The 27438-nt window shown below is 38.5% G+C and overlaps 1 protein-coding gene across 6 annotated transcripts in view; it reads left to right on the top strand.

The window, feature by feature from the left end:
• Window positions 1-9162: 9162 nt before the first annotated feature.
• Window positions 9163-27438, top strand: part of DNM1L (dynamin 1 like) — a 40084-nt gene continuing 21808 nt past the window's right edge. For 3 of the 6 annotated variants that reach the window (XM_059817203.1, XM_059817202.1, XM_059817206.1), the window contains exons 1-3: window positions 9163-9343; window positions 19382-19529; window positions 26769-26815. In XM_059817203.1, coding sequence (XP_059673186.1) covers window positions 9242-9343; window positions 19382-19529; window positions 26769-26815 — 297 coding nt within the window. In that variant the 5' untranslated portion in view covers window positions 9163-9241. Of the gene's footprint in view, window positions 9344-19381; window positions 19530-25545; window positions 25585-26768; window positions 26816-27438 lie in introns of all 6 variants that reach the window. The other 3 variants (XM_059817201.1, XM_059817204.1, XM_059817207.1) reach the window with 2 other exon arrangements.

The following is a 27438-nucleotide window of genomic DNA, read 5'->3' as shown; positions in this document are numbered from 1 at the left end:
GTATATGTATATATGTGTATTTATATATTTGAGACCATTATTCAGATGACCTATTTTCAAGCAGTATTTTACAATCAAAAACCACATTGTGCTGCATTCAAAATATAACGTATATTGACTGTGTTGAGTATGCTTTCCAAAAGAAAAATCAACAGAAGTAGATCTACTTTTGTGGCATGTTTACTATTTTAGCCTCATTTTAAAAAAACAACAAAAAAACCAAACCAAAACACCCAAACATGCTAAGTTCAGTAAGGCATTCAATCTGCTTCCTTTAAAACCTTGTGATTAAATTTCTTCCCAGACAAAACTATGGCATTTTGCTTTCACCCTTTCCTCTTCCTAGCACAAGTGAATGTAGAATGTGGTTTTTCTCTACTAAAATCTTCAGGCAGATTTCTTTGAATAAAACATGTTTTCAGCCACTGCGTAACACCAACCTACTTCAGTTTATAGTTCATCCTTGTAGATTCATTAACTATTTATAGTGAAAATATTCAGAAAAGGGGGAACTGTCAAAGCATTTTTGCATGTATGTGCCCTAGTATTTTTAAGAAAGAGGCCAAATTTGTTGCATATGGGGAACAGTTTGCAACAGACGTATTGTTTTTTTCTCTTAGCATGTTCTCTATTCTTCAGCCCTCAAGGCAGATTAATACATTGATTTTAGTGGGATCTGGATCAGCTGTAGGGTTTGACATCAGAATTATAGGCTATGCACTGTAATTCCCCTTCATAATGAAAACATTTCTGGTTTTAATTGAGGAAACACTTTTTTTTTTTAAAAATACTAGTATTTGGAAGAGGTGTAAATTTGTTCTGCTTTTGCAATAAAGCGAAGACTATTAAAACAGTGAAATATAAATGCTGTTGTAAGTTGTGCAAATGTAAGTTGTCATTTTTATGGTCAAGAAATATATGAATGTAAAAAGTCTGCAGGTATTGTATATATTTTCTGTAATATATGTATATTTGGTCATAAGGTGGGTGGAGAATTGTAAAAATTAAGCACTTTAATTCCTGTTGAGTACTTAAAAAGAAAAGAAATTTGTATCCCGTAAAATAAAAGCATCATTAAATAAGCATTGCTGGTTGACTTTTTTTTTCTGGTCCACCTACTGTTTACTTTCTCTGCTGATGAAATCTTTAAACTGCATTTCCAATTGTGCAAGTTAACTGTAAGGATCGATCTGTTGCTGCAGTGCTGGCTACTCACAAGTACTGCTAAGTTGGTGGGAGATATATTCTGAATATGTAAAGGGCTGTATGTAATACTATGACATCTTTTATTGGGAAGAGGAAAGATGCAATCCTTCACAGTTTAGATCCATATTTCTATAATGGGAATAATAATGTTCTCTCATGTGATCAGGCTGTTATGAGACTACTTTATGGGCTTCGACTTTGCCACCCCCATAGATAAGTCCAGAAAGAAAGGAGCGTGTTCAATGTAGCCACACATCTTTCTTACTATTACTCAAGCACTGCTCTGAACAAAAGGATGAAACAAAGCATTGAGTAGCTGCTCAGTGTAATCTCTTGTGCACTGAATTGAAGGGGTGCTGTGAAGCAAAAATGAACAGGTAATTAGCTGGATCATGATCCTAAGCATAGGCAACTTTGATTCTTTAAATTTGTTCACTAGCTAAGCACACATTCAGTTTATAGAAGTGCCACTTAAACTGCAGCTACTCCTTTTCTAAGTATCCTTTAACAGACAAAGGCATCTGCAGTTGCCTCCAATTGCCATCATCTGTACAGAGTAAACCTGTTTTGATTATATCCGATTTATTCTTGGTATTCTCCAGGTGGGCACAATGTTGCAGAAAAGACTTCCCCCAAAACACAGAGAGGAAAATCTACTGTATTACTTGTTAGTTCTTGTCTGGAAGGAGTTGAGTACAAGAATTTTGTTTAGTTTCTTCTTTTTCTGCTCTTTGCAAACATAGTAAACAAATTAGTATCTGAAATAAGTACTGATGAGCCACAGAAAGTAATGTTTCCCTCTCCATTTACATATTTTTTTCCACTGATTTTTCTGATTATTTTCCCCCTGTGATTATCTTTGTTCCAAAACCATTATTTTCCTCATTAAACACAATACATTGCCTTCTACATGGAGACAAAAAGAACAGAATTTATCCTAAAATGTGCTATAATAAGGAAACACAAATATTAAATTCAAACTACAGGAAATCCATAATGACAGGTCCTACTTAATTCCTTTGTATCAGCAGGTTTAATAAGCACTGATATTTATACTTGGTAGCAAATTGTCCAGGAGCCCATCAAGTACAGGGTTGGTAAGAAAGTGGTAGGCGTTGTCTCCTCTGGCTTTCGGTAAAAGCCTGACTAATACTGTCTCATTACCACAGAATTGTTCTTGGCATTGTATGAGCTTCCTGACATGAGAGGAATGGCATGTCTGCCTTTGGTAAACACAATACTTTGAGCTTGTTTGCCTCATCAGACCCAGTTCATGTGCTACATCAGGATACACCAGGCAAAGTTTTTTTGCTTGAGGTCTACCCCATGTCCGTGTTGCTAGTTTCTGTTTCAATCTCAAAAACACAGTGCTCTGGTGTCATGAGCAGGATGTGCTACCTGCTCTCTGTTTCAAATGGATACATTTCTTTGTGTTATAGCATATTTTTCAAAGTCTTAAGTTATGAAGAATCTATCACATACCCTGGTAAGTTTTCCAGTTGTTCGCTACACTCTCTGTAGTTTTTTGTTTGTTTTTTTTTTTTTTAATTATCCTTATCACTAGTCAACTCACATAGCTTCCAACCATCAGGATCTTATCACAAGAATTCATCAAGAATTTCCACCACCAAATCTGTGCTCTCTTTTGAGCATGTTTTTTAACATCATTCTTCCAAACTCTAGGTAAGGGTCCCCGCCTCAGGGAAATGGGTTTTGGGCTCTGATGGCTACTGAATGGAGGAGCCTTCCCACAGCGTGAAATTAAATGAATGACCCCATGATGGAAGAAGATAGTAATTCTGTTTAGACCTATTGCCTAGCTATGTAGAACTACCTGCTTTGCCTGTTCTGCCTTACTTGCATGTTTCTTGGCTTCCAAAATGGAATCCACATCTTTTAGCTCAAGGCTTTGGGATGCAGCATTTACAAAATACCTACCTTACCTGTGTTGTATTTTGGAATTCGATTTCAGACTGAGCACTAAGCTGGTCCTATTAACTGAATGCTCTTTAGTGGCTGAAGTGCGTCTTGCAGTTCTGTTTCATGTAAAAAGACTCACATCCATGCGCTCCAAGACAACTCCGTGATGCTACGCAAAGCGTGGCAGGTAAGACATCAAGTATCCACTCCAGAACTGCAACCCTCACCTGAACTAAAAAGCTTAAGATAGATGCACTTGAAGTATCCATTAGTCTTATAGGCAGGCTGTGATGTTGTAAATCACATATGCTCAATTTATATTTCCAACTTAAACTTAAAATTGTGCCAATCATAATATAAAAAGCAGCATGTACGAGAAAATGTGTATTATAAAAAATGCTCCTCTTGGCATACTATTTTATCTTAAAAAGACCACAGGTGATAGCCTTATTTAAAATATTAGATCCAGAAGTAGAAGATACAAGCTCAATTCCTCCTGAATGCCAGCAAACTTGCTGCTTCCTACTTCCTTGGTTGGGGTAAGGTTTCTTTATTTTCCTTTCCAATTACAGTGCCTCAGCTGAATGCTAACTAAGCATGCATTCTGTTTTCCAATAAATAGTTACTTTCTTGATAGCAGACAGGAGGTTATTGCCTTTATTCCCAAAAGCTTGGTCCTTTAAAGTAAAAACTATTCACCTTAAAATTGGACTTGCAAACCATTCCTTATGCAAGCAGCAATTATTTCATATTTTCTTTCAAATTTATTGTTATTAATTGGCATTGCTCTAAGAATACACCTGGCAGACTCCAGACTCTGGGTGTTTCCACATTTAAAACCACTTTTCAAGCTCCATTAAGCAATATGTGATCCATGAGATTGCTTAAGTCAACAAAAATTCTAGGGAAGAAATCCTTGTGTTTCACACCACCACCTGTTGATTCCTCTGTTTGTTCAGTAGCACATGGTATACAAAAGAAGCAAAAAACTTCTATCAAAAAGATATAATTAAAGCTTCTGCAATGATGTGGGTAAATACCAAGCGAAAATTTCCAAATTTTCTGTACTAGACGGCACAATGAGAGTGAGAAACAGCTTGCTTATAATATCCATCCTTTGACTACTGAAGTCCTGTAATGGATGTTGAGGTTGATTGTTGGTGAGCCCATCAAAATGCATGAGGAAAACAGAAATCTGCTGTTTAGAAGTTAAGAGATTACCGACTTAGTACTATGCACTTGCACTTCCTATCACTAACCAATGCTCGGCAGACAAATTCAGTAACGCACCTCCACTGGAGAGGAACTGCTCAACTGGAATACATCTAACTGTCCAGTTGCCACTGCAGTGGTGAAAATCATTCACTGAAGCAACTGTTTCTGTTGTGTTGGTTATTCTAAGAAGTCTGACCGCCCCAGCTGGGGGAGGAGAGGGGAGCACTGTTGTACAGCAGTTCAGAACGATACAGAGATTATTTTCATCTCTAGCCAAAGCTTTTACCTCTATTGGCCTCATCAGAAATGCTGATGTCTTACAAACACTTACCAGAATGCTCGGGGTTTGTTACTGATTGATGACTGCTGTGTTTGCCCTGCGGCTCTTACCCTCTGTGCCCTGCCTCTTCCTTATCTTGAAACCTGCTTTCAGTTCTGCAAGCGTGTTTTGTCAGAGGTTGTGCGACACCCCAAATATTCAACGAATTTAGTTAAATAACTTCCCTGTGAATACAGTGAGTGAATATAAGGAACTCTCAGCTGTTTAGTTCATCATATTGTTCAACAAAGCTGCATCCCTGCCCCGGGATTATTTGGTTTTGTCAGAGATTGGGTCTCAGCACAGGTAACACGTAACTCAGGGATTCCTATCAGCACTGTGACCTTCTTAGAGCCAGTTGAAGTGTGTAGGAGAGCTCGCTTTGCCAATTCAGCAGAACCCCTTGACTACGGATTCGAAACGTCTGATTTCTTTCTGTTCTGGAAAAAGACCTAGGCTTAGAACCCCTCAGTTTAGAAAATCTGTGTAGAACACCCAAATGAAGGGTCATTCTGTCAAGGGATTTCAGGAATTTATTCACCTTAGCTTCTAATGGTGTTTGCTGTGCAGATGTCTGGTATAAGTGCTGTGAGAAAGTGTTACAGATACATCTGTGATGAGGTTGCTCTGGAGAATACAAAAACACCACTCAGTTTGGCTTCACATAAAACTCAGGCTCTGCCAGACCCATATAATCGCTGTATTGCATGGCTACAAAAGGTGACATTACCAAGGAATAATTTACAAAAGTATTTTGCTAATAGTGTTTGTGCAGTACAAAGTAGTATGATTATGCATGCTGTGCAAATGTTATGTTACATACTTGATCCATTTCAGTATGATATTCAAATATTTCTTTCTCTAGACAAATACAATGGCAAGGAAATATGCTCTACTCAGGTGCTAGTTTGTGGTCTCCTTGTCTCGCATAAATTATTTAAATGGCAAATTACTTGTCCACGACTGTCAGTATGTCAATATAAAGAGACTCCAGCTGTCTGAGCAAAAATGGAAGCAGATGATGATGCAAAAGTATAAAGTCCTATCATAGAGAAGAAAGACTGGAAATTTTGTTCTCCTGACTTCAAACATAAAACAAGGGAGCTTATAATGAAATTAGAACATGACAAATTTAATACTGACACCAAACTGATTTTTTGCACTATGCATAATTAGATCATGAAATTTACTGTCACACGATGTCATTGGAGCCAAGAATTTAGTGTGATGGGACAAAAAAACTACTTTATGGTAAATAAAGCAATCTAGTTTCCAGTAACATAAACCAGAAGAAATATTGAACTGTCTACTTCAGTTCTTACAGCAATATCAAAATTATTTAATACATAGTTTTGGGATCAGAAGATCAGAAGATATTTTCCCCAGAGCGCTGGTGCTGGACCATCTTAGAGATGAGATTCAGAGGTAGATTGATATCAGGTCACATTCTATGTGGCAGTTCCTCTTCCCTCACATCAATTAACTTTTAGTAAATAACCAGTCTGACTACTACTGCCTTTTATCAGATCTTTGAGTTTCTTGCTCAGTACAATATAAGTCTGCCATGGAAAGTTAGGGTTAAAGCTACAGATGACCATTGCTTGTTAAAATGTTTATTGCTATGGCACAGTCCTCAAGTGGGCTGAGGTAACTGCTGGATTTCCTAAGTTGGTGCAGAGGCACTTCATAGCAGAGGCATTTCTGGCTCCCACTTTTTAGCCAGAAATGTACAATGTGTTAAACTTTGCATTCTGATGTCTCCTAGTCTTGTATCTTCTTTAGTCCTTTCTTCTTGCTTTCCTTCATTAATTCACTTCCTCCATCTGAGCTGTGCTTCTCCATTTGGGTATCCTGCCCCTGATAGGATTTTCGACATCTCTGCGGCGCAGGCTAGGTTATCTCAACTCAGTACAGAAACTGGTATTTTCTCTGTGTGCTTCTTGAGATATTATACTGATAAAATTCTAAGAATAGCCATAATGGGACAGACTAAAGGGCAAGCACACACAGTTATTCTGCATGATACTCTCCCAGCTTCCAATCGTTGTGAGCTCAGAAACATCCAGAGCTAGATTTGATTCTTACAGAGCTATTTATTTACATGCAGTACATTTCTCTTTCTTAAATTTGGCCAAAAATCATCTGAATCCATTTAAAGTTTTACTGTCTACGACATCCTTTGTCAAGGAGCTCAAGAGGTCAACAACCTACCCATGAGGGGCTACGGTCTTTGTTTTATTTTGACCTGGCTCCTTCTAATTTTATTAGATGCTCCCAAAATACTTGTATTGGAAGGGAGAATAAATAAAACTCATGCTCTTCCACCCACTCCAGGCTGCTAATGATTACACAGACCTCTAATCCTCCCTATCCCATGTGATTTCTTTGGTAGAGTGAAGATTCCTAGCTCACTTATTTGGTCTTGATATTGAAGCTGTGCCACACCTTTCATCATCCTTGTCCCTCTCTGACCCTTTTCCAGTTCTACATTCTTCTGACCCTTTTCCAGTTCTACATTCTCTCCAAGATGTCCTGCTTCTGGTCTAAATAAAAATACAAAACAGGTTGCACTTGCTCCATTTCACAGTGGTGTCCATGAGGTGATATGGCAAAACGAAAGTGGCAGGAGAAAAGCGATTTGCACAGAGAAAAGAACTGGGGTTATCTATGTACTTTGGGTGCTAGCAGCTTCTATTCCCGTGCAAGGGAAATAGAAATTTTTCCTTCCAGGGGCTCAAGGAAGGAGAGATGAGGCTCCATGCTAGACAAGGAATGGCAAACCCTTCAGAAAGCATATTTGCTGTGTAAGGTGCACAACACAAGGAACATTTGCTATTGTCCTGGAAGCAGGAGAGGCAGATGCCCAATGGCATCCCAGTACTGATGAGCTCAATGGCTCTGAGAGCAATCGGCTGCAGCACACTGAAAGCTAGTGGGTGAAGCTGCCAGATAATCATGCCTGTATGGCTATGACAAGAACCCCTCACCAACAGGCTATTCAGCACTTCTTCACAAAGTTTTACATGCATTAACTGTTTCTATCTGTGCTGAATACACTAATTTTTGAGTGTTTCAATTTGCTTAGCCATCTTAATGCTTTTATCATGAAGTATGTCTTCTGACAAGCAGTGTGAAATTTCCTGAGTAAGAATGAGAAACTCTGTTGTAAAGATATATAGATAAGAACATACTTCTTTTGTATGTTCTTTCCTTCAACATTTGAGGGTTTCAAGACATGAAGACTATAAAGGACTAATTTGTATAGAATAAGAACACACATTCTAATGCCATCCAGAACTTGAAATTTTTGGAAGTATTTTTACTCCGTTGGCTTACAAGAAAGGACAAAGCCAGAATTCAACTCACTGCTAGCATATTCATAATTTATCTTTGAGAAAATGCACTCAGGGGAAAGACATTTAAAGATCAGACAGCTTGTTTGTTGTGATCTCGCATCACAAGTCATCCTCTGGTTTCATTCATTTTGTATAACACAGCTGAATATTAGATGTCACACAGTTTCCCACTTCCCAAGCCCTGCCAGACACCACATCCACCGCTGCTATTATGCACCTGAGTTAGAAAATTTCAGATTGCCATTATTTGACTCGCAGCGAAAACAAAAATATCCACAAAACCCCAAACAGAATAAACACAACGTTTTTAAATCTGTCCATTATAATTCTTGATACATGAACATAAGTTGGAGAACATTCTTTTTGCTGCACAGTTTGCAGGACCAGGTCTTCTCTGGTTCTTTTCTCCCCCTGAAGAGACCTCCATAATGCTTCCTCAGTGCCCCCAGCAGTTTTATTTTCCTGCTCTGTTGGCTGTGTTAGACCCGACGCTGACAAGGTCTAGCAGTTTGCCGTTCAGCACCCTTCCTTGAGGTATTCAGGCATCAGCACCTCCACACCTAGTGATCCAGCAGTGAAGGCTGTCGGGGTGCAAGTTTGCTTGTTTCCCGCGTTTCAAGGGTTTTCAAACCATGGTGCCTTGAACAAACGCTGCCGCTTCACGCTGCTTGCTAAAAACTACCTCCGGCAGCCGCCCCGGGGGCAATGAGGCCTGTCTCCCCCACAGGGGCTGCCTGCAGCGCCTCAACTCCTGGGCCGCGCTGCTACTGGTTATCCCCAGAGGCGATCTGCTTTATCGTACCCAAAGATGGAATAAAACTTGGGAGTGGCTTGTAATACAAGACCACAGCGACTACGCTGTCTGATCTTCAAATGTTTTTGGGTCCTGGGCGCTCGGAAAGCAGAAACTCTGCCTCCCCGGGCGGGATGGGCCCCGTAGTGTTTAGGCGGCGGCGGTTGACACCCCCCAACGGCCGCCGCCGCCTGAGAGGGCGCCCTCGCGCGCCCTCCGCGGGGCCTCCCCCTGCACTACAATTCCCATGATGCCTGGCGGCGTTTGCGGCCGCTTTGCGCCCGGCGGGCGCGCACAGCCTGCTGGGGGCCGCGCCGTGCGCGGGGGCCGGCGCCAATGGCGGCAGGCGGAGGGGGCGGCTGACGGGAGCCGTTGCCCGTCGCGCCCATTCATCGCCGGCGCTTTTCCCGGCCCTTGCCCTCCCCCGCCGCTATGGAGGCTCTGATTCCCGTCATTAACAAGTTGCAGGATGTGTTCAACACGGTGGGGGCCGACATCATTCAGCTGCCGCAGATCGTGGTGGTGGGCACGCAGGTGAGGCGAGGCGAGGCGGGGCGGCAAGGCAAGGCAAGGCAAGGCAGGCCAAGCCGGGGTGGGGGAGCGGGCGGCGCGGGCCCTTATCGTTCTGAGGGCGAAGTCGAAGCGTCCATCGCGCCTCCGGTGCTGCTGACGCGCGGTCGCCTCCGCCAAGGGCACGGGGGGACGCGGGCAGCCGAGGGCGGCCGGGGGGGGGCGTCCCGCCCGCCCCGGTCGCCCTCGGCTGCCCTCGCCCCCCCCAGTTCCTTCCCCGGGCTTGTCTGCCTCCCCACCATTTGCAATGGGAGTGCCTTTTCCACGGCCCTCCCTCCCCTTTACGCTTCTCAGTAGCGGTTTGATCGGCCGAGGAGCTTTCGAGGGCTGCCGGGAGGGCCTACCCCGGCTGTGTGAGTCCCGCCCGGGGGCCCGCTGCCGGCCCTGTGCTTCAGTGTGACTGCTGTTGCTAGTCGGTGGCTTCCCTTCTCTGACAGTCGCTGTGAAGTGGGGGCTGAATAAAAGGGATGTGGTAGCGGAACGTCATCTTGCAGGCGTGGATCGGGTTCCCTTGCTGCGAGCTCTTCTGCTGTTTGGACCTCTTTGTCTTAGCTGATGATGGGGAGTGAAGATGAGAGGCGAAGCTAGCCTTTGTTGGCTGTAACAGAAGGTGTGCGTCTCAGCCCGATAATGCTGCTGCTGCTGGGCTCGAAGGTAGCTCAGACCCTTTCAGATCTATTCAAATGGGATGCCGTTCTTCAGCAAAACTTTTGGCAGCAGGACATACGTGACCAGAACTGCAGCAGTCATAAGGGAATTAAAAACAAAACGTTAAACACAACTAAAGCTTGAAGTTAATGGATCTCTCCTTTTATTTCTGTGAAAGTGACAGTATTTATTGAATGTGTGATGTTACTTGCTTACCTAAGACAGGAATACCAACTACTCTGCAGTCAGGGATTTCATTATATGACTTAAAACACATGAGCTGTGTGGATAAAGCTTGCACATTGCTGAAGCATGGAATAGGTTTGCTCAAAGCCAACTACAGTGTCAAACTGATTGTGAGGCAACCAGCTGTCATTCTGTTTTACCAATATACATCAGATAGATTAATTGACTTTATATCAGCCACTTTATAAAAGAGATCTAAAATACTTGAATTGAGTGGGAGAGACTTTGCACTGGTAAGGTATGTTAGGTACTTGCTATTTTTGTAGTTGACAGGAGTACATCACTTTATGAAGACATTTAATCTCCTTTACATTAAAAGTCATACAAGGAAGCTGGTTTTTGGGGGGTTTTTTGAGTTTTTGTTTTTTAGTTTAGTTCTGCAACAGAAAGTGCAAGACAGAGGTGTGGCATCTTTCTATGTAAAAAATTAATGAAGTATTTTTTTCTGTTTCACTGTATGAAATGTATTAAAGTGGCATTTTTTTATCATCCTTTTAAACAACTTTGTCCTAGTTAACTTTTCATAAGTGTGTACAGTAGATGCTGAAAGTTAAGATAGTACTGACATGCATTTGACTTCACTAGTCTACCTATCAGTATTAATATCCATTCAGTGCTGTATTCAGTATATTCATAAAACCTCTTGAATTAGTATGATATTTCTTAGCATGCCAAAACAAAGTCCTTTATAGACTGCAGGAAAATATATAGCAAAATGTCTAGCAAGCTGTATCGTGTTTTTTTGTTTTGTTTTTAATCAGGCTTGTTGGAAGAAATAATTGTCTTTATTGACATGCTGATTCTGTAGATGGCTATTTTGTGCAGTTAGTCTTAAAATAATTTAAATAAAATTTTATTATTTTATTCATTTGAAGTTAGTTTATTGTAGACCAGATTTCTGGAGATGTCTCAAATATGGCCTTAGAGCTGATAGTTTTGCTGCTGGTAGCTTGGTTCCATGGTTTTTTGAAATGTGCCTTGAAACAATCTTGTTTCTTGAGATATTTTTGGTTAAGTGCTATGTGGCCTTTAAGTTTGTTCACACGGTTGTTTTGTAGCCTACTGGCATATGCAGTCTTTACTTTTTCTTCTTTGAATAATATTCACAAACAATTTAGAATTTTGCACCTCCGTTTTTTTTGTAGGAAACAAATGCTACCAATTAAGATTTCTGTAACTCTGTTAATTGATCTATGCTTTTTTTTCCTTCCAGTTTGCCTGTTACTTTTCTTAAATGACCTTTTTACATATTCAACAAGGAGAAGAAAAGTGCTTTTTTAAGTAGTTTTTGCTGTTTGTTTTTCTCACCTGTCTTCTGTATCTCCTCTACCCTTTTATTGTTTTGTTCTTGTGTGTTTCTTCAGTTCTTATTTCTTTCTACTTCTGTGCATCAGGTTAATTCTTTCTTTTCTAGAGTATGTAAAATTAGAAACTGCTTATAATCCTTAATATAGTTTTGAATGTTAGTTCTGTTTCCCATGTCCCCTTTGCCCTTCCTCTGTTGTTTTGGGATTCATTTCCTACCGTCCTTGTCTTCTGAGCAATTTAAATGTCTTAATTTTTCCTCTTTCTAGACGGATTTTGGTACTAATTACAAAATATTTATCAGTAAATTTTACACACTTAGGCAGCCTCTCGTGCTTCTTTTAGTGGTGTTCCTGTGACTCAGTTGTAGGAGAATTCCTTCTCATTCTCCACATAAATACTGTGTAAGTTATTTCTGTATCCTAGTACAGAGTCTATTAAGAAAATTGAAGACTGTTTGCTGCTGATAGAACACGAAGGACACCCTCAGACTGCCAACTTGTCATCACTATTTCAGGTTTTTTTGCCATTCCTAGATAGGTGTTCTGTTTTTTCCCCCGATTCAGTATTTCAGTTCCATTTTTAGAACTGTATTACTGAAGTGCAAAAAAAAAAGTGCAGGCTGGGAATACTATATAAACAATATTTGTTCAATAATACTGTAATACTAAACCTTTGTGTTTTTTACAAATGCTTTGTGATCCGTATTTGTAAGGGGTAACAAGGTGGTATTGAAGTGCCTCAACCAAACACATTAAAACTGTAATAAAAGGAGGCAAGGGGAAGAAAAGAAGTTTGGTTAGTTATGGACTTTTGTATGTTAAAGGCACGTAGATGCTATCACAAAAATGAAATGCCTACACTACAAAAGTGGGCATGAGTTTTAGAATAAATTTAAAAAAAACCCAAACAATAAAAGCTCTGCCTAGAGATGTGTAAAACTGAATTGCTGTTATTTTTTTTCAGGTCATTAATTCTTGGAATCTGTTTTGGGTTTTTAGAAGTCATTGACCTAGTTGTATACAAACTTTAGTGTCAGTTTTGTAGCAAAGTTCTTTTAATACTGACATTATAAAAACAAGTCCTGGGCTTTATTTGCACTTGGTAGTGTTGATTCTAGTAGAGACATGGTGAAATTGATCTAGCAACTACTGAAATTCACAATGAGATTCTTAAATGACCTTTCAGGTCTACATTTATATAGTGCTTTTGCTCAGTCTGCAGTTAATGCTATTTTGGGACTTTAAATGGGGAGGTGTACAATATTTAACACAGATGGTTCTGTTGGATGTTTCCATCCGAAAGAGCTGTTTTGTTAGCTGATATTTCAATGCTAAACCAATTTTTGTTGCCAAGGGGGAAGATAACAGCCAGAGCATTTGAATGTGTATAACTGTATATTCTGTTAGGCTAAACAGTTAGAATGGTAATTTGCCTGTTAAGAAGTTGACAGCAATGGAAAGTTAATGTATGGTCCTGGCTACTGGAATGAAGAGAAGAATGCAGTGGATGCTGTATCAAAGCATCTGGTTTGAGAGGGACTGGCATTGTGGTCTTAAACTTCAGAAGCTCTACAGAGCTTCTGTGACCTTCCCCTGTCAGGGAAGGTCAGGGGAACAGAAATTTAAACCACTTCAGCTTATTCAGTTTATTCAATATAGCCTACATTGTGTTGGCAAAAAGCCAATTTTAGGTGAGGGAAACTCCAGCTTGTACCAAGCAAGCAACCAGGAAAACCCCATGCCAAGCTCAACTCAGGAATGTCTTCCTCTCTTGGGGTTGTTGTTTTTTTTTTGTCTAGTGATCTTTCCTGGGATTTCAAGCAGATGCAAAAATACATTTATATAAGGGGATGTAACTAGAGCATAGCTTCAGTGCTGGCTATTATGGCTGGGGAGAGCTTGTTTTTTCTCCCAAATGTTTTGCAAACTTCCTGGTTTGGTTTTCCTGTTTGTTTTGATATCTGACATTCACTGTATCTGGTTTTGGTTGTAACTGTTTTCCTTTTTGCCATCCCTTCCTCCTGTCAAATCCTGCCCTGACTGCTCTGGCGTCTGTTCCAGACAAGCAACGAAGTGAGGCTGACATTAATTAGCTGCTTACATTTACCAGACATAATATAAATTTTGCTGCGAAAGTTATATAGTGCAAACAACAGTTGGCATTGTGCTGTTTCTTTTCTGTGATGGGCCCTCTTGTTACAGAACATCGGATTTTTGGTAACACTCTCAGTTTCTAAACAGCTGTACTTCTTAGGTCCTGAAGGCTTCTATGATTGGAAGGATGACATTTTCACTGTGACTTTGTACAGACTTCATATGAATTAAAATTATAGGTCTAATAATAGTGATCTCTTCATCCTCCCTTTAATCTCTCAGATTTTTAATAGGAAAGCAGTATTAAGCATCTTTTAAATGAAGATACTGATTTTATTGTTTGCAAACACGCAGTTATTTTGGAAGAGCGGAGAGAATACACAGTTGTAGAAGGATGTGAATGAAGTGGTATTATTTTCTTTTTTTCCCCTACAAGTTTTGAATGCTTGCTGCCAGGGTCCTGTGATTGGCAATTGTTTTTCTTGCAAAACCTGTATTTTAATTAGAACACGTGGATCTTGTATCTTGTCCACAGGGGACAGTGCAAAGGAAGTGTGTTTTCAGGAAAATGAAGGGGAAGAGTATTAAAGCAGAAAGCCCTGGCAAATGTGTTTCAGAATCTGGAGAGAAAATGGCTGTGTAGTTCCTGGAAAAGATTTGTTCATATAGTAGCCAGAAGGTTGACTGGCTTTCTCTTTTTTAAAAAAAAAAAAAATAAATCTCTGTTTAGAACTTTTTTAATTTGAAGATGTAAATTGGCTTTGTAATATAGTAGTATAAGCAATACTATGTAAGGTCAGTCTGTATGGCTTTGAAATGTGGATCTTCAAATACCACAGTTCCATGATCTAACTTAGGGAAGTTATGTACTCGTTGTTTCTAATTACATGAGGTATTTTTTTCTTAAGTGAATTATTGGAGGACTTCAGGAATTGACGTATTGAGAAAGAATACATCTGCAAATCTTTTATCTATTTGCTATTGTTTGGCATGTATCTACATTTAGATACAGTGTAAATACAGGATTCCTGGAGAATTTGGACTGAGCTGTGCAAATTCTGGCTTTCCTTACTACTTGTACCTAAGCTGTCTTTTGCGGAGGGAGTTCCTGTGGCTTCCAGTTTCTTCCTAACTGATTCAGGAAAGCTGTCTATTCAAGCGAATGGGGAATGGCCTGCAGGAACAACAGTCTCTTGTAGTCTGGACAAGATCTTTCACAGAGAAAATGTATTTTGCAACAGCCAGCAGTACATTATGCTGGTTTCACTGCTTTCTCAAGTTGGGATCAGCCTGTTAGCTCTTCTTCATCTTTCTAGAAGTACAATTTTGTTTCAAAGAATGTCTTACAATAATTCATCAGGCCTGCTTAAAACTTCATAGTGTTACTTCAAAATTTTCAATACAGAGTCTCTTCCATTTGGCTTGTCAATAACCCTTTAGGGTTATTGACAAGTACCATCTCTTGCTGTTAATGAAGCTGGACAGTTATAACATCATGCACTGCTATCTGCTGCTTCTGAATTCCTGAAAAATATGGTTAAGTAATAACGCAGGTTGCAACCCGAATTTTCTCATAAGCATTATTGTAATGGATGGGAGCAAATGCCTTTTGATACTGAAGTGCACACAGTTGAAATATGCAGGGACAAGTTAAGAAGCAATGAAGGATCGGGAGGCTGAAGCAAGATCATTAGGACTGTTAAACAGTAGAGATGCTGGCTTTTTGTATTTCAGATTTCAGCTTTTTAACTTGTGAGAGTAAGTGCACAATCATTTCCCTGTTATTCTGCCCTTCGTCCTTGATTGTTTTAGATTAACATCAAGATGATGTTGACAATGATGAAAACATAACTGTTAAGAGAAAGCTGATAAGATTTACATCATATATACTGCCAGTGTGTATTGAAGTAAAATATTTAAGTCCCTTGGTGCATCATCTCTTCTTATCTTAGTACTTCTAGGAAAAATGGTTTTACCATCCATCAAACTCAGGTCCTTATCTGAGACTGATGATGGCTAACAGAGCAGAGTGTTAAACACTCGGCAATGGAAGTTTGACACAATGGTTAAAGATGCAACAGACAGCAAGGTGTTCCTGTATTTGCCTTTTTTGTTCTGAGCAATCTATATAAAGTTCCTCTAGATACCACAGCTTATAAATCTTTCAAAGTAGGATCAGATGTGGGTCCAGATGAAAACCTGACTGATCTCCCACAAAAGGTTAGAATTTGTTAATGCTTTTCTGGACTTGTCATTAAATGAATTCGTACATTTCAATCTGTGCTTAAAATTGTGATGAGCATTCCAATGAGATGGCAAAACAAGCATGATGCTGCTGCAGATTTATTCCTAAAAATCCCGTGGAACCTTTGGTCATCAGCATTAGTCTCCGTCTACATCTGTTGTATGAAGAACTGGCTGAACTGAATTTGTATTCTGAACAGACCCCATATCCCTCCCTTCCCCCCACTGGCAGAAAAAGATCAGCTTTGTGTTTACTGCTTTCCTTACCATGTTCCCAGACAGTTCTTGGAAATGGACGTGTATGGGGCCCAGAGTAAGGAGTACGTCATTAGATACTGTATTAAGTTCCAAGAACAGATTGCTTCAATAAGGGAACGTAATGCGATTTGAAACAAATTTCCTGATGTGTGGAGTACTGTAGTGTCTCATCTAATGTATGACTTCACATTTGCAAAGGATTCAGATTGTTCCTTCTACATCCAAAGATAACTGTGGGAGTGGTGTAAGACATAGTGTTTTAGTTCCATACATAGTTTGGTGTGTGCCCATCTCAGCTTCCTGCAATACCACTCTTTCGGAAAGACCAAACAATAAGCAGTAGTGTGCAGCAACTTGTGCCATGGATTTTGGTTTGCTGTCTTGATGAGGTTCTTGGTAAGGACTTCAGCTATTTATTACTATTCCTTCTCTACTTGGATTGTATGTTCAGGAGAAGCCACTTCATCTAAGTCTCACCTCCAGCCCTTTGAGACTGAGTGATCATTCTACCCATGTGTAAGAAATCTTGCTCAAGAGATGTTCAAAATATTTTTAATAAACAAAACCCTGGTGGTTTTGTTGTTTTGTTTTTTCCCAATGCAGCTGATGAACCTTTATAATGTCTCATCTTTCTGAGCAGGCATTTCACTTGTTTTAAATTATGAAGTTTGTTAAGAAGTGGTTTGTTGTTTGTCACTCTGAAGTTTATGGTTTTTCACATTCTGTAATATCAGTAATTCTTCAGAAGTGTGCTACAACAGAAATCTCTCAGGGAGGCTTCCAGAGCTAGTTCATGCTTTGGCCAGATTGTTCTTCAGTTTTTCTTTGGTAAGATTTCAGTGCCCAATGTCCTGCCATAAGCTCCTTGCATGGAAGATGCCCAAAGTTGATTGAAGAAGGTCAGTTGAAGAATAAAATTATTACTTACTTTCTAGGGTAGTCTTTTGAAGCAAATAATCTTAATAAGGCTATCTTTGTTTCCTGTGACCCTGTCCTTCTCCCTACTCTTCCTAGACAGTTGACCTGTCTGTCAAATTTGACTTAGATTTACTTTGAAAAATATACACAATCTGCCTTGGTTTGTTATTCACCTATTGAGACAAATGACATTGTTGATAACACAGCATTTTTCTGTGCCATAAAGCATAGTTATACAGCAAAGTGTTAGAATAAAAGAAGGCTTTCATTTGTTGTCATTGTTCAAACTTTCTAGGGGTTTGGCCTTTTATTTTAATATTTATTTTGTGATTCTGCGTACAAGTCCCATTTTAATAGGTTCTAATGCTCTCATGTAATACGTTCCTGTCTTGTCTTACTGCACTAGTAGAAATGTGGTGTCTAATAGTGCTGTGGTGCTTGATCTCTGCTGATCTATTTTTAATTTTTAGAAAAGTCACCTAAGATGTCACTAAATGCATAATATTTAAAAGATACTCAACATTGCTTTTATTTCATGTTGTGCTAGGTTATGTACTCATTTTATGATATACTTGAAGTCTTGAATCTGTTCTTTCAGAACTGGTAAGCTGAATTGAGGTTGTATAACAGTAATGCATATTCTGGCTGTCAGAAGCATGTGTTGTGTTTTTTTTTTTTGTTTGGTTGGGTTTTTTTCAAGAGAAATGTTCGGTAGTAGCATTAATATGGAAACATTTCATAGCTGATGGCAATGATTGTCAGAGCAGGTTTTCTCATGGCATGCCCATCTTGACTTTCCAGCTGCAGAAAACTGGAAGAGTTTAATACAGTTCTATTAAAAAGACACAAAATCTTATCAGTCAGACTTTCAAAGTATTATGTTGACATATCTGAGTCTATTGTTTATTGTTAGTTTCAATGTGGTAGTAGTCTTGAGTCACTCTTAAAACCCATGTGTTCACAGCTGCTTGTTGGACCGTGTAGCCCAATTCTGCATTTTATACAAAAGTGCTATAGGAGAACATTTTTAAATGTAGACTTTCAGTAATATCACAGCCTTTAAGTATTTTACAACTTCTTACAGTTTGTTATTACGTAGACAGAAGTTTGCAGTCAATTAAGTTGTAAATGCTTATATATACACACACACATAGAGAGTAGGAGAGACATTATAAAACAATGTTAGTTTATATATTTAGAGTACAAAACAATGTCTGGACTTGAAGCTGATATGATACATTATACAAAAAAAACCCCACCTAAACTGAAAGGAATATAAGATTGTAATGGCTTAATGTACTCAAGTGTACATAGTTAATATCTTTTTTTGTATAATGATCCTGTTAGTATTAACATAGCCAGCCCATGTTAATACTAACAGAAGGTTAAATTCCGTAGTCTACAGAGTGAAGTGTTACTGCAGGATGTTAGAAAATGACATGGTGGACGACACAGAATTTCCTTCTTAGCATTATAAAGAAAAACAATTTCTTCTTTTCTAAAAATGTTTCTGGAGAGATTAATATTTGGGGTAGAAAATGTTAAATAGGATATTAATTTTTCTGAAACCTATTAAATGTTTAATTTAGCCCTAAGAGATAGGAAATACATCTATCTACATGGCTTTTAAGTATCCCAAGCAGGTTTAGAGAGTTACTGGTTTATAGCAGACTTGTGTCCTTTAGTGCCTATGCAGTGTTATACCACTGTGTTAGATCACAGAATCACAGTATCACTAAGGTTGGAAAAGACCTGTAAGATCATCAAGTCCAACCATCAACTAACACCACCATGCCCATTAAACCATGTCCCACAGTGCCTTGTCCACACGTTCCTTGAGTGCCTCCAGGGAGGGTGACTCCACCACTTCCCTGGGCAGCTTATTCCAGTGTCTCACCGCTCTCTCAGTAAAGAAATTTATCCTAATATCCAGCCTGAACCTCCCCTGGTGCAACTTGAGGCCATTTCCTCTTGTCCTGTCGCTAGTCACTTGGGAGAAGAGGCCAACACCCACCTCTCTGCAACCTCCTTTCAGGTAATTGTAGAGAGCAATAAGGTCTCCCCTCAGCCTCCTCTTCTCCAGACTGAACCACCCCAGTTCCCTCAGCCGCTCGTCATAAGACTTGTGGTCCAGAATGCAGTGAGTCTATCAGACACCCCCCCGGGCACTGTATAGCAGAGGACAGAATAGAGCACTGTTTGCAGGAGTGATGAAAGCAATCTAAAACTAAAATATTACAGCATTTTGATGTTTAAGAAAATCATGTAGCTGTATTCCAATTTTCAGAGCAGTGGAAAGAGTTCTGTGTTGGAAAGTCTTGTGGGGAGGGATCTGCTCCCACGAGGTACTGGAGTTGTCACCCGGAGACCCCTTATTCTGCAGCTGGTGCATGTTTCCCCAGAGGATGGTCGGAAAACAGCTGGAGATGAAAATGGTAAGTGTGATCCAAGAGTCTGTTTTGCCTAGTAGGAAAGAGGCTTTTAATCTATCTTGTTCATTTGACTGAAAAATCAGTTGTTGTAATCTTAAAACTCGAGTGTGCTTTTTAAAATTTACTTGGAAGAAAACCCAGCTGTTGTCACATCTGTTCTGTCCATTTAGCAAATGTCATGAAGTCAAAATCTTTTGGATATTCAAAATATCTTTAATGTTTTAAGCTTTCCTGTTTGCTTTTAGGAAATGCTTTTGAGAAAAGCAGGCCAAAGAAAGCATTTCAGTTATGATAATGATTGTCTAGAGTTTAGAGAACATGGGGGTTTTTTGTGTGTGCATTTCTTCTTCTCTTCTTTTGCTCTATAAATAAGTTTTTTTCCTTGAGAAGATGAGTATGTGGCTTTTTAGAAGAAGGTTAGGAAATAGGTAAGTTCTGAATAGAATGGAAGAAGGAAAAATGAGAACAAGCTTGTAGTAGATGCAAACAGAATTTAATGGGCACATTCTGTAGCTTACAGATGCTGCCTTACTGGGCTGCAATGAGAGATTCCAAGTGCATCAAGAACAACACTTTCAATGTTCTTAAGCTGTCTAGTTTGAAGCTTGTGTCTTCTGTAGTGTTTCTATGTTATCCTTCAGTAGATTAAGAAAGTAATCTCAGTTGTCCCTTCGGAGTTTAAACACTCATTTTATACTAACTACTGCTCTTGATCTTATGAAAGAGCAGCAGGGGCATATCCACCTTCTGATCATAAGATAAATCTTAGCTTTTTGATGTAGACAGTAAAAAGTACACAGGCTTTTGATGGAGTGATAAACTTGGGGCTATGATTATTAATTCTCATTGTGTTCAAATTATTTTGAATTTATTTTTAGCAATAGTAAATCAAGGTATCAGAAGTTCTTTACAGTATTTGTTTTCATGTAATATTTATAGCCTTTGGTTTCTGAAGAACAATTCCTAATATTGCGCAGTTTGAAAGGTTTAAGCTCCAATTTTCATTATTGCTGCAAGCAGAGAACACAATTCAGGTTCATAAAAATTAAGAACTTTCAGTGTGCAATCCAGAGTGTGCTGGATTGTGAGATTGTAGGACAATTCAGGTTGGAAATTATTTCAGGAGGTCTCTAGTCCAACCTCCTCCTCAAAAAAGGGCCAGCTCTGAACTCAAGAACAGATTGCTCAGGGCTTTATCCACTTCGGTCTTGAAAACCTGCAAGGGTGGAGAATTCGGAGAGTCGCTGAGCAACCTTTTAGAAATGGCACATTTGTTCTCATTAAATATGGTTTTATGTTACTTGCATTGGGCAGTGTATAGTTTCTAGTACTTTTCAGAATGCTTTGATTCTGAGTTGTAGGATAAAATATGATTTTGTTCTGCTCTGCAACTTTACAGGTATTAAAGATAGTTTTGTAATTAGAGTATTCTGAGTCAAGGCAGGGCCTTTTTGTTGTAGGTTGCATTTAATCTGGGGATTCAGATTTTAAATTTGAAATGGGATAATGATATTATTGCATAAGGATGTTGGACTAAATTAATATTTATAAGGCCCATTTAGATCTTTGGGGAAAAAAATCAATATGCAAGATGCACATATTATAATCTGTTCTTGATGTTCCTTTGAGAGAGACGTGGGCTTGTTTAGTAAGAACAGACAAACCTTTGTGACTTACCAGTTGCGGTTGAAATGCCTCTCTTCTTCCTCCAAAATTCAGGCAAATCACGGTCTAAATGGTTTTGTCACTGACCTGGTTTAGCATATGTAGAGATTGTGGTGTTACATCTGAGAATATGGGATCAAGTAGCTTAGAAAGAAAAAAAGATGGCAACCTCTTATACTGGCTATGCTGTCTGACATGATGATAAGTCACTATACTATTACAGGTCATATTTCTGTTTGTTATGAGGTGGATGTTGAGGTAGGGTTGAATATGCGTTTGGGATTTCCGAGAGGGCAGTCTATCCATAGTCTTGCAGAAAAGTATTTTCTCCAGATGAGGGGTTTCCTCTTTACAAATTGAGTATTGGACAAGAGAGTATCAGTCTCAGCATGCTGCTTTCAGAATGTGCTGGTAATGAACTCTCTGTGTGCACACATCCTTTTATGCAACTGCCTCTTTGTTTTGTGATTTGTCACCTTTATCCATCCTAATGCTTGCTCTAGATATGTACTAGTATTACATATAAATACGTCCATTTAAAAATAGTACTAGTCTGTGGTTCTTACAAGCTTAAGTTTTACCTCTGAGTGTTTGCATCCAGAAAGCTCCCCTGTTTTTAAGACAAAGCACTTTGGATTGCTGTGGTATTTATTTATGCATGGACAATTGCCTTGTCTTTATGACTATGAAGGAAAAAATTGTGTCTCTCCAGTAGCTTAATTTTAACATCTTCTGATGCATGTGAGCTGCCAAAGAATATCAGTTCATATCAGTTTAGAGTTTTTGTTTGGTTGGTTTGAGGGGGTTTTGGGGCTTGTTTTTTGGATTTTTTTATTTTTTATTTGATTCTTGGGAGCACATTGGGAAAGATTGTTGAGAGAGTTGCAGCCAGTCATTTGAACTAACTTCTGATTTTCTAACATGCAACATTAAAGATCACCTCTGCTCTTCCTCTAAGTCACTGATGAGCTATGTGATACCCTTGTATGGTGGTCACTGCAATAGATTAAGATAGTCAGAAAATAGCAGAGAGATGAATTTTCCATTAAAAATATGTAGAAGCGCTGTGTTTTCATAACATGATATTTCAGACTGATACATATGTTCTACAGAGATGTGTGTGGTTTGGTGTGAAGGAAATGTTCTCATTATGCTTTCGCTGTTTATTGTTAGCCTCTAGTGATTCAGCACATATGGTGTGTTTGATGTTGTGATACCACACTGTGGTGTTCTCTTATAAAATTGCAGGAGAAGCAGTGTTTATGAGAGAACTGGGCCTGGCCCAGTGAATTATTAAATTGGTCTTGTAGCTAAGACCTATTCTGGTAGATTATCCATTTGTTAGGAAATGGAAAAGAGGAAGGAACATATGAATGGTCAATTAGTAAATGTTTATAGGTTCTTTTTTTTGTCCAAGGTAGGAAGATGAACATTGTTCAAATTCTGTGTTCTATATCAATTCTGTCTGTTCAGGAATAATTAATACAGATCTGTTGCCTGCTAAATCAACATTGTTTTGTCAGCATTTTGCTTCAAATAGGAATCTCTTAGCCCTAGCTCCCAAACAGTGTGGAATGTTTCGTTGTACTTAGCTTTGTAGAAGCACAAAAGAAAAAGAACTTTCACTCAGAAGAGCTTGCCCATAAAAAATGGTACAACACAGAGGAGGGATTGGAAGAGTCACACTTTTTTTTTCATGACTTGGATTTTTTTTTTTTTTATTTAGAGAAAGAGCTAGGAAAGGATGAGGTGATGGGAGGGGGTGGAAAAGAGAGTTCAGATGGTAGCCTGCTGGGTCCAAGAGCTGTGAAGGTATGGGAACTAGAAAGCTAGGAGAACAGGTGAGATTCTTCATGCTTTGCTGATTTTTATCCTTTTTAGTATTTGGGAAATTCTTGTTGCCATGCTGCAAGACATCCTCTAGGGTGGTAGCCTTTTATGCCTCTGAACAGTTTCTTTGTGTTCCCATTGTGTATGAAGAACACTTCTACTGCTTTAGAAAGGGAGAAAAGATACATGAATAACTGAAGTAAGTTAGCATTGTACTGTATTTGAGCTTCTTAAAGGAGCAGTGCAGTATAAGAGATAGCAAGTAACAATTTGGTGGAGCACAGTCCTGAGAAAAATACCGTAATCATGTCTAGTTTTTTAGTATATTAATTAAAGTTTTCAGGTCTCACTTTAAGATATGAAAAGCCAGAGAAGCAAACAGACTGTTGCTTTATTCAGGAGATGTTTTTTTGAAAGGCAGGATCTGTTTGTTCTTAATAGCTGCTGGTTTAATAATTTCTTATCTGTAATACTTAATTTTATGATGACCAAAATGTCATTTCTGCACACTGTTATCTATCATTGAATCTTGAATGTAATCAGGTGATAATTCTCCTGAAAGTTTTGCCTGGAAAGCTTCCAGAAAGTAATGTAACCGGGGGAAGACAGAGTTACCAGTGAAACTAGTGATTAAAAAAAATGTTCTACATTTAAACCAGAACATTGGGTTGTTGAATGTAGGCTAATGAAAACATTTTCTCCTTGCCTTAAGCATCCTTGCATTTTGAGTAATGCAAATCCTTCCTCCTTTCCTAAAAACTCCTTTGCATTAAATTAGAGCTATTGGGAAACTTTTCTCAAATATTAAAGAGGTGTCAGTACAGACTTCCTCAGAAGAGTGGGGCGAGAGTTTCCCGGCTGCATAAAATGAAACTTCTAAAAGCTTATACTTGGACCGGATGAGATTTTCTGTACACCTCAGGAGACTGTATTTATTCCTTAACTTTTTCTTCTTTTTTTTATGCGCACCAAGGGTGAGGTTAAGACTAAGCCATTTATCATAGCTTCAGTCTTTTCTTGTGTTATATATAGCAAAGAAAACTTGCAGCTTGTTAAAACTTAAAAAATTTTTGGTCTCCTTTGATCCGTAGATGTTAACAAGTTAAAATGCAATGTCTCTAACTAGAATGTATCTTTTTTTATATTTATTTTGAAAAGTTAATAGATTATACTAAACCAAAACATTTCTTTATACATAGAACTAAGCCTAGTACCTAGCTGCAAATTTCTATGCCACCACAAAACCAGTAATTTAAAACTAAAACAGTGTGTCCTAGGAGGACATAATCTCCCTAGGAGGGACATAACAGGAGAGTGCTTTCTCCATATCTTTCAAATGTAATGGTGGCAGTATCTTGCTGTATCTTTTCTTCCTGGCTTTATGCCTGTCTTTACTTTCTTAGATTCAATTTTTAAGAGAGGATGAGCAATACAATTTTGAAGATACTGTAGTTTCTTCCTGTATGTGCATTTTCCTTTATTTCCTCTGAACTGTAAATAAACTAAACCTGTTTAATAACCTGGAATTAATAAGCCCTTTCATTTTGCACTTATTTTAGAGGCTGGTATGTAATTTTACCTATTTACCAACCAAGACAAACAAAAACTGCCTGTTAACCATGTTTTCTTCATAGCTCATGTGCCTGCAGAATAGTAAGGATAAAAATAGTTGGTTTTTAATTTTTTTTTTCCGTAATGGATCCAGTCCATCTAAATCAGCATATTTCCATTGATGATAAACCTTTGACTTATGCACCTGAGCAAGACATTAAAATAACTCCCCAGGTGTACTGGGCTCCCCAAACTGATACATTGATTGTTGGCGTGCTACTTGCATTTTGTGCCAAAAATGTCTTCACCAGTTTGTTTTGATCCTTGCACTTCCATGGTGCTGTACTGGCATCCCATAAAAATACAGAGTTGTAAACTCATCAACCCTTCAATAAAAATTTTTTTGTAATGGTGTTTCCATAAATATTTTGAGAAAATTAAAAGTTGAGAAGGGTGATAGCTGATATTCTCTTCTTAAATCTGCCTCAGAACTGCTGTAATTGTTTTTTTAACTGAGCATTAGAAAGATTGATGCAAACCCTCAGATTTCTTCCCTGTACAGTAGTATTACTTCCAGGGACATTCTCGCTATGAGTAAATGATGAGAAACCTATTTTGCCAAAGAAGTTCAGCTTTGCAGAACCTAATGGCGCTGTTTTCTGTGCTCAGATAAAAATATTGTGAGCTGTTGGAATTAGATGAACAGCAATAATAAAGTCATCATCAAGTAAACTTTGTCATATAGAATATCTGATTAATATGCATCATTTATCAGTGTTTAGTTAAGATCTTATTTCTGTGCGTATTGTTAGTATGTTACACATTCTCATCAATAGTAGAATAGCATGCACATCTGTCTGCATGCATTTGTGATCTTTGTAACACAATTTGGTACTGAAAGTTAATAAAATGCTATATTAAATATGATTTAAAATTTTAAACATCATTCAATGCTGTTTCTCTTTAACTGCAGACCCTGCTACATGGAAAAATCCAAGACACCTTTCTAAAGGTTGCCTTTATCCACTTGCTTTTTCTCCCTACGCATAAAGTGCATGCTTATATACACTAAACCACATACATTTCATGCCACTTTATTGTTGATTATACTTTTACTTTTACACTTTGGCTACTGTGTTTATTGATTATTTTGCTGAGTCTTGTGATCTGGTTGATTTTTAGTTTTCTGACCTTGTTGCATTAGAATGAGATGAATTTGCTTTTCTTCTGTGCTGTTGCTGCTTCATAGAATTTCCTGCACTTTTACTTCCCAAATCCTTTTAAAAAATCTCTATTGATCAGTATCTTGAATTTTAACTTGAGTGGAAAAAACATTTTGAAAGATGACTTGATTGTAGGTAAGCAGTGTGTTTGCCACATGGCCAGGTTTCTTGTAGACTGTTCTAGAGCTGTATTGGGGAGCAGAGGGGAAATGACCACAAACTAAAAATCTGAAATGGAACTTACCACTAATATGTGGAAACCTAGTTTTGGAAGTGTGAGTTTCTGGCAGTGTGACTCAAACTGCTGCCTGCGCTACAAAGCAAGAACTGACAAAACCTCCTGTGCTGTTTCTGGGACTGCTCTTGAGTAGCCCCCAAGTTAATTCCAGACATCAGTGGTGACTGACAAGAGTAAAGATGTTTGGTCCTTGACAGAATTGGGAAGAGACATGCTCTCCTAAGACTTCGTTGTTATGCAGAATTCCTACGTATTTTCTCTTTGCTTGGTTTTGGTTCTACAGGTTTTTCTAACTTTTTCTTTCAGCTGTAATTTGATCTCATGTGCATGGTAAAAGAAAAGATGCTAAAAGCTGGTATTTTTTTCAGGTTTTTAAAGTTATTGCCAATAAATCTTTGGTTTTCTGTTGCAAGCTGGTATTTACTGGACTAGACCATTTCTGAAAAATGGTAGGATAGCTGATTGGCTCAGTCATAATTAGGACGGTGGACCTTGTGTAAGGGAGACAAATTATAAAGAGTAATGAGATGCATTGTTTAAACAAGCAGAATCATAAATGTATTTATACTGAGCTATTTAACATCTAATCATAGAAAGCCGACTAATTTTTCTCTTGCTGCTTGAAAAAAAAACCAAAACAAAAATCACATTGTAATTTTCGACAAACAGGCTCTTGGAAAAATGTTGTTGAAACATCTGCTTCATCTTCCTCATATATCAATTTTTTGTTTTCAGAGATAGATGCTGAAGAGTGGGGTAAATTTCTTCACACCAAAAATAAGGTATGTTTACTCTGATGATGGAGTAGCAGTGTCATAAATATGCTATCATATATATATACATAATTCTATCTCTCTTCCCTTGACTTTTGCAAAAAGGAGATTATTCTGCCTGCTATTCTGTGTGCCAGAGTATTGAGGATTTTCTGTTTTGCTTTTTATGAGTAGAAAACTTCTGAAAAACATTCTTCTAAACTCAAGACAGAGAGTTGATCAATGGTTCTCTGTTGTATGGGTCATTGATTCTGCTGAGTTATTTATCTTATTCCTTTTTGTGTTATTTTGTTGATTTTTCTTTTTTGTGCGTTGGCAAAATTAGAATGGACATACACAGGAAGTATATAATCACAAGTCGTCTCAGTCCACGGAAGAATTGGCTACTTCATAGATTTATTAGAAAGCTCTGAAAAGGAAGGAACAGCCTAACATGCCTCAGGGGGGAGAAGCAAAAACTGAGATGACCTAGGACTTCAATAAGAGAGCCAAAGCTTAATTCTTTGCTTAAAAAAAGTATCCTTTTGTTGGCAGATGAATTATTTAAGTGTTTATTACTTTAAACTGATTTCCTCACCTTCTAGGCAGTGCTAGAAATTGAAGGAAATCTAGAGAGGAATGCAGAGGGAACC

This window comes from Gavia stellata, chromosome 4, assembly GCF_030936135.1.
Source record: "Gavia stellata isolate bGavSte3 chromosome 4, bGavSte3.hap2, whole genome shotgun sequence".
NCBI lineage: Eukaryota > Metazoa > Chordata > Aves > Gaviiformes > Gaviidae > Gavia > Gavia stellata.
This window is presented reverse-complemented; position numbering and strand designations above follow the sequence as displayed.